Raw genomic sequence first — 19401 nt, 5'->3', positions numbered from 1 at the left:
TAGCAGGCGAAGGAGCGAAGATCAGAAGTTCAAGGTCATCCTCAGTTCATAGCCAGCTGGGCTACATGAGATTCTGTTTCAAAAATAAATAAGAAAATAAATGTCAGAATTCTCAAAGTAGAAGGGATTCTTTCTTTCTTTCTTTCTTTCTTTCTTGTTTTGTTTTTTTGTTTTTGTTTTTGTTTTTGTTTTGTTTTTCGAGACAGGGTTTCTCTGTGTAGCTTTGCGCCTCTCCTGGAACTCACTTGGTAGTCCAGGCTGGCCTCGAACTCACAGAGATCCGCCTGGCTCTGCCTCCTGAGTGCTGGGATTAAAGGCGTGCGCCACCACCGCCTGGCTAGAAGGGATTCTTAAAAGGTTTTTACGTCACTATCATCCAAGCAAATTCTAAAAGGATAGATGAAAAAAGAATATCATATTTCCTTTGTATTGAAAGAGGTGAATTGTGTCTTTATCCTCCTAATTTCCTTTCAGTTCCCAATAGTCCTTTTTCCGGGAGGTGGTGGGCCAGCCTTTAATCCTGGCACTCTGGAGGCAGAGGCAGGTGGATCTGGTCTACAGAGTGAGTTCCAGGAGAGCCAGGACTACACAGAGAAACCCTGTCTCAGAAAAAACAAAACAAACAAAAAGACAGTCCTTTTGACCCACCCAACTGGCAAGATCCATCCAGAAAGTGTCCTCTAAGACACTTCAAAGGGGATTCCATTTTAATCTAATTAAATAGTACTGTGTACAGAAGTTCATTAAGAGCAAACCACTGGCTTTTTACCAGGATTATGAAACAGACTCTCACCAGGGGTCGTGTATTAATGCTTGGATCAATTAGAAATGATAATTGAAACAACATAATTGGTTATAATTATAATATACTCTAATTTATCTAAAATTATAACAGGAAGCAAGGGTATAATAGACTAAAATTGTTTCAAATAATTTTCCGTGTATACATAATTCATGTCTGTAGTTGAGTTCAAAATACAGCTGGTCAATACTGAGCCTTTTCATCTCACATTACTAGTTAAAAATTAATGAAGCTTTCATGCGTGTAGATCTCTGCTCATGTGACACTCTTGAATACTCACATCCAGAGTCTGAAGGGAATCAAAAATTAATATACCATCACTGCTATTTAAAAAAAAAAGGATTTTAGCTGAAATGTTCTCTCATTTTAATGCTTTAGAATGATAGAAATTCTAGCTCCAAACCCGCCTCCCTGCCCCACACCGCGTCCTCCTTCAAATTTGACTGAGAAAAATCTTAAACAAGGTTCCTCGGACTTTAGAGGAACAACTGGTGGCTGGGGAAATGGCTAACTCTCTCAAGTGCTTGCCATGAAAGATGCTTGGCAAGAACTTTAGCATCTGAGCCGTCTCTCCAACCCCCACAGAAAAAGCAACGGTGATTGGGGTTGAGGTTGGGGTTGGGGTGGTGGCTGTGGGAGCTCACTGGGGAGGTGGAGACAGGCTAATCCCTGAGGTTTGCTGGCCAGCCTCCTCCCCCCACCACACACACACACACACACACACACACACACACACATTTGAGCAACAAATCTTGATTAGTAGTATTAATTGTCAGACCCAAATTTACAGATTCTTTCTAGAAATATAAACTAAAAAGTTGACTCAAGTCTCTATTGTATTTAAAGGAAGTTGTTTAACCTAGGTATTAGGGAAAAGAGTGTGGGTCTTTCTCAACCGAGAAGGAAATGTAAGGACAATATGTGAATAGGTAAAGTATTAATATGTGCTATCTATCTAGATTATGTCCACAGTACTCCTGGCATTACATTGTACTTTATTTTGTGCTAATAGTAAATAGTGATGTGTGTGCCTTTAAGATCCTTTCTTTCTTTCTTCTTTCTTTCTTTTCTTTCTTTCTTTTCTTGGTTTGGTTTGGTTTGGTTTGGTTTGGGGTTTTGGGTTTTGTGTGTGTGTGTGTGTGTGTGTGTGTGTGTGTGTGTGTGTGTGTGGTTTTTGGGAGGTTCGAGACAGGATTTCTCTGTGTAGCTCTGGCTGGCCTGGAACTTGATCTGTAGACCAGGCTGGCTTCAAACTCACAAGGATTTACCTGCCTCTGCCTCCCTAGTGCTGGGATTAAAGGCATGTGTCACCACCACCCAGCTTAATCCTTTCTTTAAAACCTACAATTGGTTCCAATGGGCTGGAGAGATGGCTCAGCGGTTAAGAGCACTGGCTGTTCTTTCAAAGGTCCTGGATTCAATTCCCAGCAACTACATGGTGGCTCACAACCATCTATAATGAGATCTGATGGCCTCTTCTGGCCTTCAGGCAAAGCATGGAGGCAGAACACTGTAGACATAATAAATAAATAAATAAATCTTAAAAAAAAAAACCTACACTGATTCTATACAGAATCTTTGGTCAATCCTCCTGAAGACATTCATCACAGTGCAACTTCCTACTGGAGGCAGATCAGTAACATGAAAATTAAAATAAATACAGATTGTTCTCTTCGGTGTCCTACTGTTCAACAGGAAGAGTATATCCAGGAGTGCTGACACATGCCTTCAATCCTAGCGCTCCGCAGGCAGAGGCAAGGGGATGTCTGTGAGTTCCAGGAAACCTGTTCTACATAGCAAGTTCCAAGCTAGAATTTAGCAAGAGCCTTCTCAAAACTAAAAATAAATTTAAACAGAACGTAGATCATGAAGTTAGACTTGCATGGGTCAAAAATCTACAGGTGCAGTATACACCTGTAAGCCCAGCATTCCTGAGGCAGTGGTAGAAGGTCGTGAGCTTAAGGCCAGCCTGGATGGGGGACCTTGTCTCAAAAAGCCAAGGGCTGGAACTCAATGGCAGAACACTTGCTTAGCATATGACCTTGGGTTTGAAAAAAAAAAAAAAGGTCCTTGCCATTTATTATACATGTAACTTAATCCCTTACCTACACAGTGCAGGTAATATCACCTGCTTGATAGGATTACCAACTGATTACATTAACTCATAAAAAGCACTTAAAATAGCATGCAGCAAGTGCCCACTAAACATCGGCTACTGTTATTGTGGTAGTGGAAATGACAGTCGAGTTGTGGCTGCTATTATTTAAAGACACCTAAATGGGCTGAGATGTCTCAGTAGGCGCTCTCCATCCGGCCTGATGACTCTTTGTTCCTACTTCCTGAAGAAAGACCACAAAGCGGAGTCACAGTCGAGACAGCCCATTCCAGTAGCGTAAAATGCTCGCAGACTAGCTGGTGTTTATTGAGTCCTAGCCTGCAAGGGGCAAGATTGGGTTTCAAACAGAAGACTATGCCCCAAGCCCATATCTAAACCCAGTATACTATGTCACCTTGACAGTGACCATTAATAACCTAAAAAAGATCAGCGTATCATGCATATGGAGCCAGATGGAGAGACTCTTTAAGACAGAAAACAAATGGAAATACATTTCTTAATACATTTCCATTATAGATCAACACTATGGACAAGGTCTAAAAAGGTTACAATTTTTAGTAAGAGTTCAGTGGTACCAGAGAAAGTTTATTAATTAAATCTAGCTGAAAGTGCTTGTAACTAGCTTTGTAAGCCTTATTTAAACTATATGGGTTTTTTTTATAGTTCATTTGGTTAAGTTCAGATGCTGAAGTGTTCCCCAGTTAAAATACGAACAAAAAGAATAGCCAAATGATGGGGCCTTAGGGCTATTCTCTGGGTTTGTCCTTCCTGCTAACATTGTCTTAGCCTAATTAAATTACATCATCTCACCCTCTACATATGTAAAATATTAGTACCCAATTCATAGAGTTGTGAGCATTAAGTGAGAAAGTATACAGGAAGCTCTTAGCTTAGTGTTTGATGTATAGTATGTACTCAATAAATGTCAGTTACAATTACAAGCAGAGGTATAGTATTTTAATCAACACTCTCACAATAGACTCCTTGGTGAAGTTTTATAACAGACAGTAAATCTGGCCCCACACCAAAAACTCTAGGCATCCAAAAAAAATTAAATCTCATCTCCAGGGGAGGAAGAGATGGCCAGGTACTTAAGAACAGGTTCGGTTCCTAGCACCCACATGGCAGATCACAACTATCCATAACTCCAGTTTCAGGGTATCCGACACCCTCTCAGATGCCCATCAGCCACCAAGAATGCACATAGTGCACAGACATACATGCAGACAAAACATTTACACAAACCAAGGGAGGGATGCAGGTAAAAACTGGGTAAAGTTTTATTGGAACACATCTGTTTGATTGTGGCTGCTTTCTCCCTTTGTAATTGACTCAGAGAGACAGTGTCAGAACTGCTGGTTAATTCGTCTCTGGTTCTCATGTCAATTGTCTTGGATTCTCCTGAGTCCTAGGACCTTCATTCCAAGGAGTTTCTCTCAAGGAGTAGCAGAATCTTGTTTGGGATCCAAAGTGTTCCTTTCACTTGACCTCTAATCCAGTCAGTACACCTTCCTCTCCATGGTTCTCCCTGTGGCTGCTTAGGGGGATCCTAATTCTGAGACCTCCCTGCCACTGTTTCCCCTGGTGTCTTTCTGCACTCTTTAAAGCCAAATCTGTGAATCTGCAGAGGCTGACAGGCAGACCGGAATTCCGCTGCAGCTGTAACCACATCTTCCTCAATGACCTATCTGTGGCTACTTTCACTGTACAAGAGCACTAAGATCATACATACAGCCCTAGAAGTCTAAAATCTACTGTTTCTCTCTTTACAGAGGTGTCTGGGCAGTCTACACCACATGGGGGCAGTAGAGCCTCATTAGAGGACCAAAATGTTAGGATGTCATGAAATCTGACTGCAAAACTAAGCAACACCTACAACTACAGAAATGTTTTTACTACTAACAAGTTTCTTTTTCTTTCTTTTTTTGTTTTTGTTTTTTCGAGACAGGGTTTTGTCTACGTAGCCCTGACTGTCTTGGAACTTGCCCTGTAGACCAGGTTGGCCTCGAACTCACAGAGACCAGCTTGCCTCTGCCTCCCTAGCTAAGTAGGCATTATTATTGTCCACATTTTATAACTATTCTATCTCTGGATTCCATGTGTGTCTGTCTATGAATATTTAAATCTAAATCGTTTGTGGTATAGCGATTTCTTTTAGATTAAAAAATTATTTCATCTTGGAGAGCAGCCAGTTAAGACTCAAGAAGTTCTAAAGGGAGGGGCTTAAACCCCAGGAAATTAACAACTCAGAACTCTTAGGACTTCCCTGAAACTGACCAAATGCACTAGGAAGGCCCTTCCCAAGGGTGTAGAAGCAGGAAGGACTGAGAGACTCTCACAGCAGCCAAGCTGCCTGGAAGACAGAGAACAGCTCAGCTGCCTGGAAGAGATCTCCAGTCTGTCAGGCTGCCTGTAAGTTGTGTGGTGACCTTTCATGGTTTCCAGCTTCCCTGGGCCATCACCCCTGCTGGGGTGGTCTTCTAGTATTACGGTTGCTTTTGAGTCATCCAGCTCCTATAAGTAACCCCTCACCCACATCTCGTAGGAACGCCAGTACAGACTAATGGATTCACACTCACAGACTTTGGTGGTATCCTTACATTGGTCTATCATTGGTTCCCTATCTGAGGGGAGTAGACATGTGTTCACATCTCCCCAGGAATAATGTCACACAATATTGGAACTTCATTCACTAAAAAATCTGGAAATACAGGCTTTCTTTTTTTGTTTTGGTTTGGTTTTTTTGTTTGTTTGCTTACTTTTTAGACAGAGTCTCTCTACATAGCCCTGGCTGTCCCGGAACTCGCTCTGTAGCCCAGGCTGGCCTGGAACTCACAGAGACCAGCTTGCCTCTGCCTCCCGAGTGCTGGGGTTAGAGGTGTGCACTTGATCTGGCAGCGAACCCTGGTGTCATCCACCATACTGAGTTTGCAGACAGACAAAATACAGGAGTTAGAGGATCGTGGAGGCTTCCACCAAGAGTTCAAAGTCTGGGAGATCAGGTAATGTGTAGCATGGTCAGGATTTCTGCAGGGAACTGCTAAGAGAATTTTTTTTCTTTCTTTCTTATTAAGATTTCTTTACTTTTATGTGTACAAGAATTTTGCCCGCATGTATATCTGGGTATTATATGTATGCAGTACTTGAGACAGCCAGAAGGGGCATCAGATCTGCTGAAACTGGAACTGGGAATTGAGCTGGGTCTTCTGAGAGCCATCTCTCCAGCCCCTCAGAGGGGGATTTTTGAAGCTAGGATAGTAGAGTGTCAGCCTCAGTGGCATCTCCAGGATGCTGGAGATGCCTGAAATGTGGGACATAGCTGAAGGAAGTCCCTGGCAAGCAGACCATGTGCACTACAAATGGGAAAGTGACATTGATGGAGTGGCCCACACCACTGGGGCTCAGGCGGTGCCTCCGTGTGCCCCACATTCTAGACATGGACCTACATAGGTTTTCTTGCTTTGGTCCCATTCTTCTTTTTTAGGTCTTCACTGTCTCTTTTTAGAATGGGACTGTTTACTCTGTAAACATAACTTGTTTATTGATGTCTGTTTATTTGTTTGTTTGTTTGTTGTGTTTTGAGACAGAGTTTCTCTGTGTAGCCCCAGCTGTCCTGGAACTCACTCTGTAGACCAGGCTGGTCTCAAACTCAGAGATCTGCTTGCCTCTGCCTCACTTCCAAGTGCTGGGATTAAAGGCATGTGTCACCACTGCCAAGCTGCTTTGAGTCTCAAAGAAACGGTGGCTTAAAATTTTGAGTGACGTTGAAACTGTTTAAGACTTCAGAGATCTTGGAAATAAACTAAAAGTTGTTTGTTTGTTTGTTTTCATTATAAGATGGTCCTGAGCATTTCAGAGACAAACGCAGAACGTTTCGATTTTTAATATGAAATGTCCCCACAGGTTCACGTAATTAAAGTTTAGTTGCCAGAGGATGGGCTTTGGGGAGGTGGCTGAATCCCGAGGGATCTGGTCTAGACAGTGGCATAACCACTTGTTAGATTAATAAATATGTTATTGCTTGGAGATGGTGAAAAGTAGGTGGGACCCAGCTGGTGGAATTAGGTCGCTGAGCGCTTGTCCTTGGGGATTTGGCTTTGCCCTGGCCGCTTCCTGTCAGCCACGCAGTGAGTACCCGCTATCATGTGCACCCACAGCATGAAGCTCTGCTCCATCAGAAATGACTACGATGACTAGATGCTCTGAATCCGTGCCCCCGCCCAGTTTTTTCTTCCTTTAAGTTATGTCAGGTGTGTGGTAACAGCAATGCAAATACAGCTATTACATCAAGTGACGATTCCTTAGATGGACTATCATGTTTGTTCATGTATTTATCAGTTGATAGATATTAGAGTTGTTTCTATCTGGAGCTGTGTTTTGTTGTCAGTGGTTTTCTGAGACTAGTATCATGTAGTCCAGGCCGACCTCAAATTTACAGTGTAGCTGAGGGTGACCTTAAACTCCTGATCCTCCTGCCTCCACTTCCCAAGTGCAGGGATTACAGATCTGCACCACCACACTGGCCTGAGCACTGGGCTATTTTGCACAATGCTTCGGGAATATTCATGAGAAAATTTGGGGTAAGCCTATGCTTCAGTTCTCTTGAGCACGTACCAAAAGTGAAATTGATGTGGTAATGCTTGAGTTTGTTTTTTGAAATGGTCTCCCATGAGCCCTGGCTCACAGGCACATCCTGCCTCAGCCTCCCAAGTGCTGGGCTCTCGGTCCTCTGCCACGGTGTCTTACCTTATCTTTTTGAGTAATCACCCCACTAACTGCCACAGCAGCTGCACCGTTTCAAATTCCCACCAGCTGTGAGGGCATCTGGTTTCCTTGCATCCTCACCAACACTTTTTACTGTCCATCTTTCTCATCACAGCTGTCCTAATGGGTGTGAAGTTAGGTCTCACTATGGTGTGTGTAGGAGGGCCTGCTATGTGTGTTTTTGTCTGAGCACACGTATGTGTAGGTATGTATGGAGACCAAAAGTCAACTTTGGGTGCTTTTTCAATCCATCACTATCTAGTTGTTTTTGTTGTTCAAGACAGTGTTTCTCCATGTAACAGCTCTGGCTGTTCTGGAACTCCCTCTGTAGACCAGGTTGGCCTGAAACTCACAGAGATCTGCCTCTGCCTCCCAAGTGCTGGGATTAAAGGCGTGCACCACCATCGCCTGGCCCATCTCTACCTAATTTTTAAGAGACAAGATCTCTCACTGAATCTAGAACTTACTCATTCCACTAAACTGGCTGACAATGAACTCCAGGGATTCACCTGTTGCTATCACCTCCACCCTCCCAAGCTCTGAGGTTTAGCATGCCACTATGCTTGAGTTTTATGTGGGTACTGGGGATCTGAACTCAGACCTCATGATTGCATGGCAGGTACTTGGCTGAGTGAGAGATTGTGGCCTTGATTTGCATTTTCCCCAGATGTTCATAGCTCACCATGTTAAGTGCAAGAAGCTTCCAACAGCTGTTTCTCCATACATTGTTCTACCAAAGAAATACATTCTTTGTAATATATTAAGCAATATGTGGGCTAGAGAGATGGCTCAGTGGTTAAGAGCACTTTCTACTCTTCTAGAAGACCCTGGTTTGGTTCCCAGCATCCACATCAAGTGGACCACAACTACCTGTAACTTCAGTTCCAGGGGATCCAACACCCTTTTTCTAGCCTCCACAGGTACCAGGCATACTCCTGGTGCACATACACATAAAATAAAAGCAAACAAATCTTTAAAGAGAATAGGTTGTATAAGGCCAGCAAGATGCCTCAGCATGTAAAGGTCCTTTCTGCCAACCCTAATGACATAAATCCTCTCTCTGGAATCCACATGCTTGTCGTCTGATCTCCAAACACAGCTTGGCTGTTAGAGCACAGCATTGTAGCATGGCATTGCTATGGTGCCTGAAAGTCTCTGGGAGGAAGACATACTGGCTGGATCACAGGCTGATTAGAACTTCAATGATTTCAGAGAGGGTGGAATGTTACAGGTCCAGGGCCTAATTATGAATTATGTGGAGATCTCTTAACCTCTTAATAGCCATTTACTTACTACTTCTGAATGTGACCTAACAACTTTGTGACTATTAGGTAAATCCCTAGGGTTATACAAAGAGACCCCTAGCTTCCATCAATCAAAAGGCTAAGAATGCTGTCAGATAGCATCTGAGACCCAGGGCTGAGATGGTCCCGCTTTGCAGTGACCTTCCTACCTGATGTCTCCACTCACATATTTTGGGGTTTTGTTTTGTTTTGGTTTGGTTTGGTTTTTGTTTTTTCGAGACAGGGTTTCTTTGTGTATCCTTGGCTGTCCTGGAACTTACTCTGTAGACCAGGCTGGCCTCAAACTCACTGAGATCCACCTGCCTCTGCCTCCCTACTACTGGGGTTAAAGGCGTGTGCCACCACTGCCTACCTGAGTTGGTTTGTTTTAGTCAGTCATGTTAATTAGGTGGTCCAAAAGGGGGCTTTTGATTGCTGGACTGCAATGAGTCTTTTCCTTTCCCACCAGCCAGCTCCTAAACAATGACATGGAGACTTCTTATTAATTCTGAGAGCTCAGCCTATAGCTTAGGCTTGTTTCTGACTAGCTTGTATAACTTAAATTAACCAATTTATATTAATCTATGTTCTGTCATGTGGCATTACCTCTCTTCCATCTTGCACCTCTTGTTTCCTTGCCATGTCTCCTTGCATCTCCAGAGCCTTAATTCACTTTCTACTTCCTCTTTCTGCCAGGAAGTCCCACCTATACCTCTTGCCTAACTATTGGCTCTTCAGCTTTTTATTACACCAATCACAGCAATACACCTTCACACAGTGTACAGATATCCCACAACAAATCTTGGATGCATATTCAGATGTCTGCATGTGGTAAACATAAAAAAGACTCTAGAGAGACAGCGGGATGGCTCAGCTGGTAAATGAAGGGCTCCAGTAGGCCCAAGCATGGCAAGCATGGCTCTGGCAGGTCCTGCCCTCCCCCATTCCCTCTTCTGTTGTTGGTTGGTTTTGCTTTTTACTCTTTTGGGGGGCCCACCACCTAGCCCCCAAATAAATCACACATGGAGGCTTATTCTTAATTATAAATGCTTGACCTTAGCTTGGCTTGTTTTTTTGCTTTTTTTTCTTTACTTAAATTGTCCTGTCTACCTTTCACTTCTGGGCTTTTTCCTTTCCTTGCTTCTGAATATCTTACTTTAGGTGACTGTCCCCTAGCATCTTCCTCTCCTTGTTCTCTTGCTCTTCTTTCTTTTTTCTCCCAGAGTTCTCCTTCTATTTATTCTCTTTGCCTGCCAGGCCAGCCTATTCTTTCTCCTGCCTCACTATTGGCCATTCAGCTCTTTATTAGACCAATCACGTGTTTTAGATAGGCAAAGTAACACAGCTTCACAGAGTTAAACAAATGCAATACATCTTTGCACATTAAACAAATGTTCCGGGGAGGGGGGGATTGGGCTGGAGAGATGGCTCAGTGGTTAAGAGCACTGACTGTTCTTCCAGAGGTCCTGAGTTCAATTCCCAGCAACCATATGGTGGCTCACAACCACCTATAATGAGATCTGGTGCCCTCTTCTGGCCTGCAGGGACACATACAGGCAGAATACTGTATACATAAAATAAATAAATCTTTAAAAAAAAAAAAAAGATGCACTTTAAAAAAAAAAAAAAAAAAAAAAAAAAAAAAAAAAAAAACAAATGTTCCACGGCATAAACAAATGTAACACATCTTAAAATAATATTCTACAACATTTCCCCCTTTTTGTCTAAATAAAAAGAAAGGTTTTAACTTTAATATAGTAAAAACTATACACAACAAAAACAGTTATCAAGTAAAAATTACATTTACAATATTCTGTCTATTGGTAGTTAGCATATTCAGAGAAAATAATACATTATCTATCCTATCTTAGTGAATTCAAAGTTTTAGACCTAACTTACTTTCTACCATAACTAGAAAAAACTGCAACTATAACTATCTAGTCTTCAACTCCATCCAAGACCCAGAAGAAGCTGGTGGCCAGGTTGGAGGTAGGTGACCAAGAACTACATTCAACCTTCTTAGAGCTCTAGAATGCCAGTGCTTGCGCTGTGGCAGGCGTTTTTACTTAGTTTTCTGTTACCACTTAGCTTACTGGCTGCTCAAGGGCTCACCAGAAGGCAGAAACTCTTAAAGGAGCCATATCCTCTTCCTCCCCACCCCAGCTTTCTCAGGCCCTACATGGAAATTCTAGAGCCTCATGTTGGTCCATCAAAATGTTGTTGTTTGCTTTTTACTCTTGTCTCTTTCACTCTTTGGGGGGGCTTGCCACCAAGCTCCCAAATAAATACACTGCTATGAAATAATCCCCTTGTACACTGTAAGATTTGTCACTCGAATTGGTTTAATAAAACACTGATTGGCCAGTAGCGAGGCAGGAAGTATGTGTGGGGCAACCAAACTAAGAATGCTGGAAAGAGGAAGGGCAGAGTCAGGAGTCACCAGCCAGATGCAGAGGAAGCAAGATGAGAATGCTGTACCGAGAAAAGGTATCACGCCATGTGGCTAAACATAGGTAAGAATTATGGGTTAATTTAAGTGTAAGAGCTAGTTAGTAATAAGCCTGAGTTACTGGCTGAGCAATTTGTAATTAATATAAACCTCTGTGTGGTAATTTGGGAAGCAACTGCTGGGTGTTTGGGAGTTTCTGGTGGGATAGAAACTTCCACCTTCAATACACAGAGGCCTTTTCTTACTTATGAGTGCCTGGTCTTAGCTTGGCTTGTTTCTTGCCAGCTTTTCTTTACTGAAATTATCCTGTCTACCTTTTGTCTCTGGGCTTCTTCTTTTCCTTACTTCTGAGTCTTACTTTCACTCTTCATCCATGGCTGGCTGTGTGGCTGTGTGCCTGGCCCCTAGCATCCTCCTCTCCTTGTTCTTCTGTTCTTCCTTCTTTTTTCTCCCAGATTTCTTATTCTCTCTGCCTGCCAGCTCCACCTATCCTTTCTCCTGTCTTGCTATTGGCCATTCAGCTCTTTATTAGACCATCAGGTGTTTTAGACAGGCAAAGTAACACATCTTCACAGAGTTAAACAAATGCAACATAAAAGAATGCAACACATCTTTGCATCATTAAACAAATGTTCCACAGCATAAACAAATGTAACACATCTTAAAATAATGTTCTGCAACACCCTTCCTTGCCTAACTGTTAGGTTACGACACTAAAGCTAACCTATTCCCTTAATTTGGCTACTTCTTCCTCCTGAGGCTAACCACCAAGGTCCAGCTATCAAAGTATTTACATCCAGTTGTGGAATATTTGTACATTGTGTGAAGGTATAGATACATGCAGCAAACCCAGTTCAAAGGGGTCATTGACAAAGATTCAGACTCTTTGTAATGTAGTCTTGGATCACATCACCAGACATGATCCAAGACCTGCTGAGGTGATAGCAAAAGGAACTTAAAATGGGAATCAAGTTGTAGCCCAGGTGCCAACTATAGCAATGAGGATACAGTTGACCCTTCAGAGTTTCCTGTAGATAGAAAGGCCAATGGAAACTATGGGGACATTTCTCCCCAACCCGTATGGAGAAGTCGATCTGTGAGATACAAGAAGTAGGCTGTAGCAGCACTGAAAATGCCTCTGGCTTACATCTCCTGTGACTGGGAGCATGTGCCACCGTGACCTGTGTGATGGTTAATCTCCCCCCTCCCCCGACAGGGTTTCTCTGTGTAGCCCTAGCTGTCCTGGAACTTGCTCTTCAGACAAGGCCGGCCTCAAACTCACAGAGATCTGCCTGTACCTGCCTCCTGAGTGCTGGGATTAAAGGCATGTGCCTCCCCCACCCCACCCCCTTACCTCCTTACCCTCCTCACCCCCCCTCACCCCCTTCACCCCCCTCACTCCCCTCACCCCTCTCACCCCCCTCACCTCCTCACCCTAGAATGATGTCAGTTTGACAAGACAGAGTCATCACCATGTGAATAATCTCTGGGCATGTCTGTGAGGAATTTCTAGATTACATTAATTGCAGTGGGAGGACTTACCCTGAACGTGGCAGTACCATTCGATGGGCTTGGGTCTCTGAATAAAAAGGAGAAAGCAAACTGAGCACAGGCATTTATTTATCTGTCTCTGCGTCCTAACTGATGTCACGTGACTGGCCACCTCAAGCTCCTGCCACTGTGATTTACCTTTGGACTGTGAGCCAAAATAAACTTACTCCTTCCTTAAATCTCTCTTGTTAGCCGTTTTTGTTCCAGCATGTAAGATAACTAATACAGCCATCTACGGGGAAAATAAATAGGATTAGAACCTCACAGTGCCTTCCATATAAAAATCCGTCCTACACATCGGTAAGAAAGTGCACAGGGACCACCCACCATTACAACCCTGAGGGAAGCATAGATGATGTGTGTAACAGTAGAGACAGTCAAATAGTTCAAAGAAACTAAAACAGACACAAACATACTCAGTAACAGATGTGACAAGAATTTACAGAGTCTTTCTACAGTAGTACTGGAAGAACGGGGTATCAGCTTAAAAAAAAGAAAAAACTTCAACATCTACCTCACTCCATACATGGATATTATTTTGAGATGGATCATAAGTCTAAAGGTAAAAAAAAAAAAGAACACTATAAAGCTTTGAGGAAGACCAGGAGGAGAAGAGGGAAGAGAAGGAGGAGGAGGGAGAGGAGGAGGAAGAAGACAAGGAAAAGGAGAAGAGGAGAAGGAAGGGGGGAGGTGGAGGAGTGTCTTTGTTACTTTTCTATTGCTGTCATAAGACACCATGACCAAGGCAGCTTATAGTAGAAAGAGTTTATTTGGGGCTTAGCATTTCAGAGGGTTAGAGTGCATGCCCATCATGGTGGGGAGCACAGCCGTAGGTATACGGGCATGGGACTGGAGCTGGAGCTGAGCGCTCACATCTTGAGATATAACCATGAGATAGAGAGACATGGAGGATGGCACCAGTCTTTTGAAACCTCGAAGCCCACCCTCAGTGACCCATCTCCTCTGTTGAGGCCACACCTCCTAATCCTTCCCAAACAGTTGCATCAACTGGGGACCAAGTATTCAAACATGAGCCTACAAGGACCATTCTCATTCAGACCACCACATGGGGGAGGGGGAAGCAATAGCATTGGAAATACAGTCCCAGCAGTGAAAAAGAAATAAAGGGAAACTTCAGAGGGCTACTGCACACTTCTAAGTCCAAAGGAGAGTTAGATATTAGGAGAGCTGGATATCTGAGTACAGTTTTGTGGTAATCCACCAGGTAGCACAGACAGCAGGTGAGAACACACAGTGCTAACCAGCCAATGGGGCCCTCTGATAAGGAAGGATAACTCAGAATCCACACTTGTTGACTCAAACTAGCAGGTAACATTCCAATTTCAAGACACAAGACTGAAAGGCTGGTTTTAAAACTATGTCCCCACCTCACCTAATAGCAGGTGCCTGATGTAAGGCCAGATTGACACACAGCACCCATTCAGGCTGAACAATGGTTGTCAAGTGAGGTTTCCTGGGAGGAGTGACTGGCTACAGCAACCTCAGAGGAGCCACTCTGGGACTACATCCTTCAACATTAAGGGTTTTTTTTTTCTTTTTCTTGATTTCAGAGAAAATCCTACTCCAGTTAACCCTAAAGCATCATTTTCTGCTGGTCAGAAAGACTTCAGTGGATTTTGCACTGGAAACTTGGTGAAGATGTGGTCCTGAATAGAAATTTCTGCTTTCTTCCAGGTTTGTATGGATCCCTGCAGTCGGCCATGATGTAGATACACCAAGTCCTTCTGACTTCACCCAAAACCTTGTCTATCTACTTAACATAATCCTGGACAGGATCAGGCCCAAAAGTAAGTATGGAGTTGAGAGATGAGATCTAATTTAATTATCACTAATCCCCACAGGAAGATGTTGGCTTGAATTTGATACTTGGGAGAAAATATAATTAACACTTAACCCTAAATTTCCTCTTCATTTAAACTTTGTTTTGTTTTGTTTTTCGAGACGGGGTTTCTCTGTGTATTCTTGGTTGTCCTGGAACTCACTCTGTAGACCAGGTTGGTCTCGAACTTACAGAGATCCACCTGCCTCTGCCTCCCGAGTGCTGGGATTAAAGGTATATGCCACTACCACCCCAGCCATTTAAAAAAGTATTATGGAGGCTGGACAGGCTCAGTGGTTAAGAGCACTGGCTGCTCTTCCAGCGGACCCTGGTTCAATTCCCAGCACCCAGACAGTGGCTCACAACCATCTGTAACTCCAGTTCCAGGGGTTTCAGCACCCTCTTTTGGCCCCTGCATGCACCAGACATATAGGTAGCACACAGACGTACTTACAGGTAAAATACCTACACACATTTTAAAAATAGCTTATTACTATCACAACCTGCCAGTGGCCATTGCCAAGGAATTGAAGTTGAATTTGAGATTGAACAGAACCAGAGGACTCTTAGGCTAGTGCCTTTACCAGAATTCTGTGAAACTTTTATTCCAGATAGCTCACAGAGAAATAGTGGCAAACATGCCATTTCTCATCACTATCACCAGGTATGCTCAGGCTACAGGCGGTCTCACGGTGAAATGCGGACTGTTTACATAATGTCTTAAGCACACTAGGCTGCATTGCTGAAGAGGAGGGAGGAAACATCTTGCTGAGGGCATTTCTCCCAAGGGAGTAAACAAAGGTCTATGGGAACAGAGTTCACACAGCAGAGAAGTGCCCAGAAAGTCTATTACCTGCAGGCTACATGTTACACTTAGGAATTTACTTCTTTCTTTCTTTAAGTATGTGTGTACACATATGTAGGCACAAGCACATCATGGCATCCACGTGGAGGTCAGAGGACAATTTCCAGGAGTTGGTTCTCTCCTCCCACCATGTAGATCCCAGGGATAGAACTCAGGTCGTCAGGCTTGCTAGCAAGCACTTTTACCTACAGCCTCTGTTTCCTCTTCTTGCAAACATATCCTCTCCAGTTCCCCTGGGAGCATAGAGAGGGCAGGAGCTCCACAGAATGAAGCCCTTGTTTGTTATCTTTCTTGAGATGGCTAAAAGCAGGGGCAAGAGAAAATCTGGACAAAAAAAGGTTAAGACAATAATCAGGTATTGGGAACGCTCAGTCCGGGAAGGGTGGGCTCAGGACATGGCATGCCAGGCAGGAAGGGCACCCCTGCTCTCTGAGTAGGAGACCCTCGGGATCTACTGCTGCTCAGCTTCCTTCCACAGCGGCTCCTGGCACCATGCAAGGCTGCCTGTGGAGATGCATCAGAGTCATGGTGTCCTTAGTCATCCTGGGATTCTTTATTCGAGAGAATAAATCAGCACGTGTCGAGCATAACACATCGCTGGTGAGTACTAGGGCTAGAGGCGTCTCCACCCTTCGTAAGAGAGGGTTAAAGCCTCTAGGCTCATCATGGCAATGCCAAAGGAGAGTGTCTGAGGAATCCAGACTGTGTCAGAGAGGAGGTTACCTTTGAACTAGCCTTGGGACTTACAGGATTTGGGAAGGGCAGGAAGAGGAGCAGGCATTCCAGGCATGGAGAGAGCTTGGGCACCATCAGAGGAGGTGTTGACCAGCAGGACACAGGTGATGAGGAACACCTGTCTGCTGCCACCTCCTCAGCACACCTACCATGACAGATAATATCGGAAGTAACTTCCCCCAGTGTGAACCTCAGCACACACCCAGGGCAGCTGAGGCTTTGGGAGGCAGAGCGGTGTGTATCGAGACTCAGCAAGAGAAAGGACTTTCAGGCTGAGGCAGTGTGGGGAAGACATTAAAGACAGGGCCAGGCTCTGTCTTTCAGAACCCAGCAGAGGCCTGAGTCAAGTTCGACAATGACTGCCAGCTTGACCCATGGTAAAGAAATGACATGTGGGCAATGGCTTAGTGGGCAGGTTCTCACTCTACAGGATTCCAGGGCCACATGGCTGTGGCTGGCAAGTTCTGGGGGTGGGGGGTGGGAGGTCATGACCAGGAGGGGAGAGCAGAAAGCTGGGCCCTAGCAGATTCCATGTAATGGATCCTGGGGTCATCCAATCTGCCCTAAAGAGGACACGTGCCCAGTTGTCTCCAGAGGATCCTAAGAATCACCCTTGGGGCTGATAATACATCATCTTGTATTCAGAATGAAAAGGAGAAAATAATACAGCAGCTAGCTCAGGAGCAAATCAGCTCTGAAATCAAGAACCATCTGAAATACTTCACCAAGATGCAGAAAAGTTCCCGTGTACTCCAGCATGCCAACTACACATTCCTGGCTGGAACCTCTCTCCAGGGAAGGTGTGAGTATGTGGAAGGGGCCATCGGATCTGGAAATGGACAGGCAGTGTCTTTCATCTAGAAAAGGAGAGTGGGGTCCAAAGGACTGAGCTGGCAGCTAGTGGGAAGCAAGGTACTCCGAGTGAGGGCCAGCCAGTACAGGTTTCCATTTAGGTTCATTTTCCTCCTACCCGATCCCCCTTGAATGCCCAGCAGGACCAAAAGGCCAGAGTGATGCTGTGAGGGAGCCTCTGGTGGATACTCATTCATGCCAGATTTCTGGGGAAGGGAAGATGGATGGAAGAGGAACCAGGAAGACTGGGACAGGGGTCGGGGAAGAAGTGGGTAGTCAAAAAAGAAGGTAGTGTGAACTCACCGGCCACTGAACTGCACAGCTCAGTGGAATGGACTGGCCAGACATGAGGAGGATTTAAAGGGACTTGAGGATGCTCTAGTCCAGGACTGGGTAGTCCACAGTAGTTGGAATAACTCTAATAGTCAAGGCCAGGCTAAGAGAATTGGCTTACATGGCAATAGCTACATAGTTCCATACCAAAGAGAGCCTTACCCTCTGTGAAGCGTCTCCTATGAGCCTTTCAAAGTATTGAGCGAGCAAGTGAGACTCATACCTTTGAGCAGGTATTCACCTCCCACAACCCTATACTCCCACGAGAAGCAGATGCGAACCTGGCTTGGGAACTGGCATTAGGTGAAGGGCTGGGAAGCAAGTCCTGTGACCCACCCACCTTGCTGAAGTACTGAGGGTGTGTGTCCCTGTGTTCCTCAGGGCTGCTGACCGTGGGGATCTCCTCAGTGCAGCGTACCGCTGGGAGTTACCTCTTGGACACCCTGAAGTCCCTGTTCCAAGCTTCCACAGAACAAGACTTGGAATATATGCTGGTATTGGTCCTTCTGTCAGACACTGACCCCAAATGGCTCAACCAAACAGTTGCCAACATTTCAGGTCTCTTCCTGCCGCACATTGAATCCGGGAGGCTGGCAGTGGTCCACGGTCTGCTTGGTGGCTCCTTAGCAAAGAGCGTAAATCATACCTCACCCTGTGAAGCGCTTTATTCTAAGCAGAAAACAAGTTCTGCCCTCCTCATGAATTTTGCCAGCAATCTCTCTGACTACTTCCTGTTGCTAGGAGATAATGTGAGGTGTGCCCCCAGGTTTGTGTCTGACATCTACTGGGCAGTGTTAGCCTGGGAAGAGCTCCCCTGGGTGACCCTGGACTTCTCTAGCATGAAGATCTCTGGGAAGGTTTTCCACACCAGGGACCTCCCCCGCCTGACCGCCTTCTTGCTCCTCTTCCCCATGGACATTCCCACTCACTTGCTTCTCTCTGAATTCAGTCTTCTCCTGTCTCAAAATGTTCCCATTCACTTCAGTTCCTCCATCTTCTACCACATGGGCAGTTACTCTGAGTTTGAAGACACATGCTTTCCTGTGGGGCAAGACAAAGACTTGGGAGAACCAGACAACCCTGTGGCTACTGTCTTCACGGACATGTTCTCATTTTGGAATACGATTCCACAATATGCCTACATTCTCAATGATGACTGCTTATGGGTCCTGAACCCTGAAAAAGGCAACTACTTGCTGGTGGTCCTGGAGAAGCCACAGAAAGTCATCCGGGTAGCAGTGTGGACAGGCTCTGCTCAGACTAAGTTGAACTACTTACAACAGGGGCAGATATTGCTGGGCTATGACCCCATGGACTACCCCAAACACTGTGCTCACTATACCTTAGTAGGACCTTTGGTGAGAGGTCAGTTGGACCAGATGGTATTTTATGAGGAAGATTCTGTGATGGAGATTCGTTGTATAAAACTGCTGGTGACAGCATCTCATGACTTCCCCATCAAAATTGTACAGATCAGAGTCTGGACGGAAGGGGAAGAAGAGGAGAATTAGAGGTTCTGGGAGACTTCTGCAAGGACTGGGTCTAGGAAGAGAGAAATAAATCCATCAATTGATCAAGAATTTCTCCTCCTTGTGAATACAGTGCCTATGCAATTTATTCTCCAAAGTGGAACCCGCCACTGGTTGGTTCTTGTGAACTTGACACACAAACCTAGACATATCTGAGAAGAGGAAACCTCAACTGAGAAAATGCTCTGTAACACTGGCCTGTAGGCCAGCCTGTGGGGCATTTTCTGAATTAGTGGTGGATGTCACAAACAAAGGTGGAGTGCGCCTAAAACATCACAACAG

The 19401-nt window shown here is 44.6% G+C and overlaps 1 protein-coding gene across 5 annotated transcripts; it reads left to right on the top strand.

Annotated features, from left to right (window-relative positions):
* Positions 1-339: 339 nt before the first annotated feature.
* Positions 340-19170, top strand: LOC131925383 (alpha-1,3-mannosyl-glycoprotein 4-beta-N-acetylglucosaminyltransferase-like protein MGAT4E). 5 transcript variants are annotated; one of them, XM_059280705.1, is made up of 5 exons: positions 340-438; positions 14661-14773; positions 16149-16270; positions 17051-17207; positions 17972-19170. In XM_059280705.1, exons 3-5 carry the CDS (start codon positions 16163-16165, stop codon positions 19099-19101), a joined length of 1395 nt encoding a protein of 464 aa, XP_059136688.1. In that variant the 5' UTR covers positions 340-438; positions 14661-14773; positions 16149-16162; the 3' UTR covers positions 19102-19170. The 5 variants fall into 5 exon arrangements, with proteins under 5 accessions (XP_059136688.1, XP_059136690.1, XP_059136685.1 ...); XM_059280707.1 differs by lacking the exon at positions 340-438 and adding an exon at positions 14461-14508 and having other exon boundaries at positions 14662-14773; XM_059280702.1 differs by lacking the exon at positions 340-438 and adding an exon at positions 14473-14580.
* The last annotated feature ends 231 nt before the right edge of the window (positions 19171-19401 follow it).

Source organism: Peromyscus eremicus, chromosome 15 (assembly GCF_949786415.1).
Source record: "Peromyscus eremicus chromosome 15, PerEre_H2_v1, whole genome shotgun sequence".
NCBI classification, from domain to species: Eukaryota; Metazoa; Chordata; class Mammalia; order Rodentia; family Cricetidae; genus Peromyscus; species Peromyscus eremicus.
The sequence above is the reverse complement of the archived record's forward strand: the minus strand, read 5'-3'. Positions and strand labels throughout refer to the sequence as shown.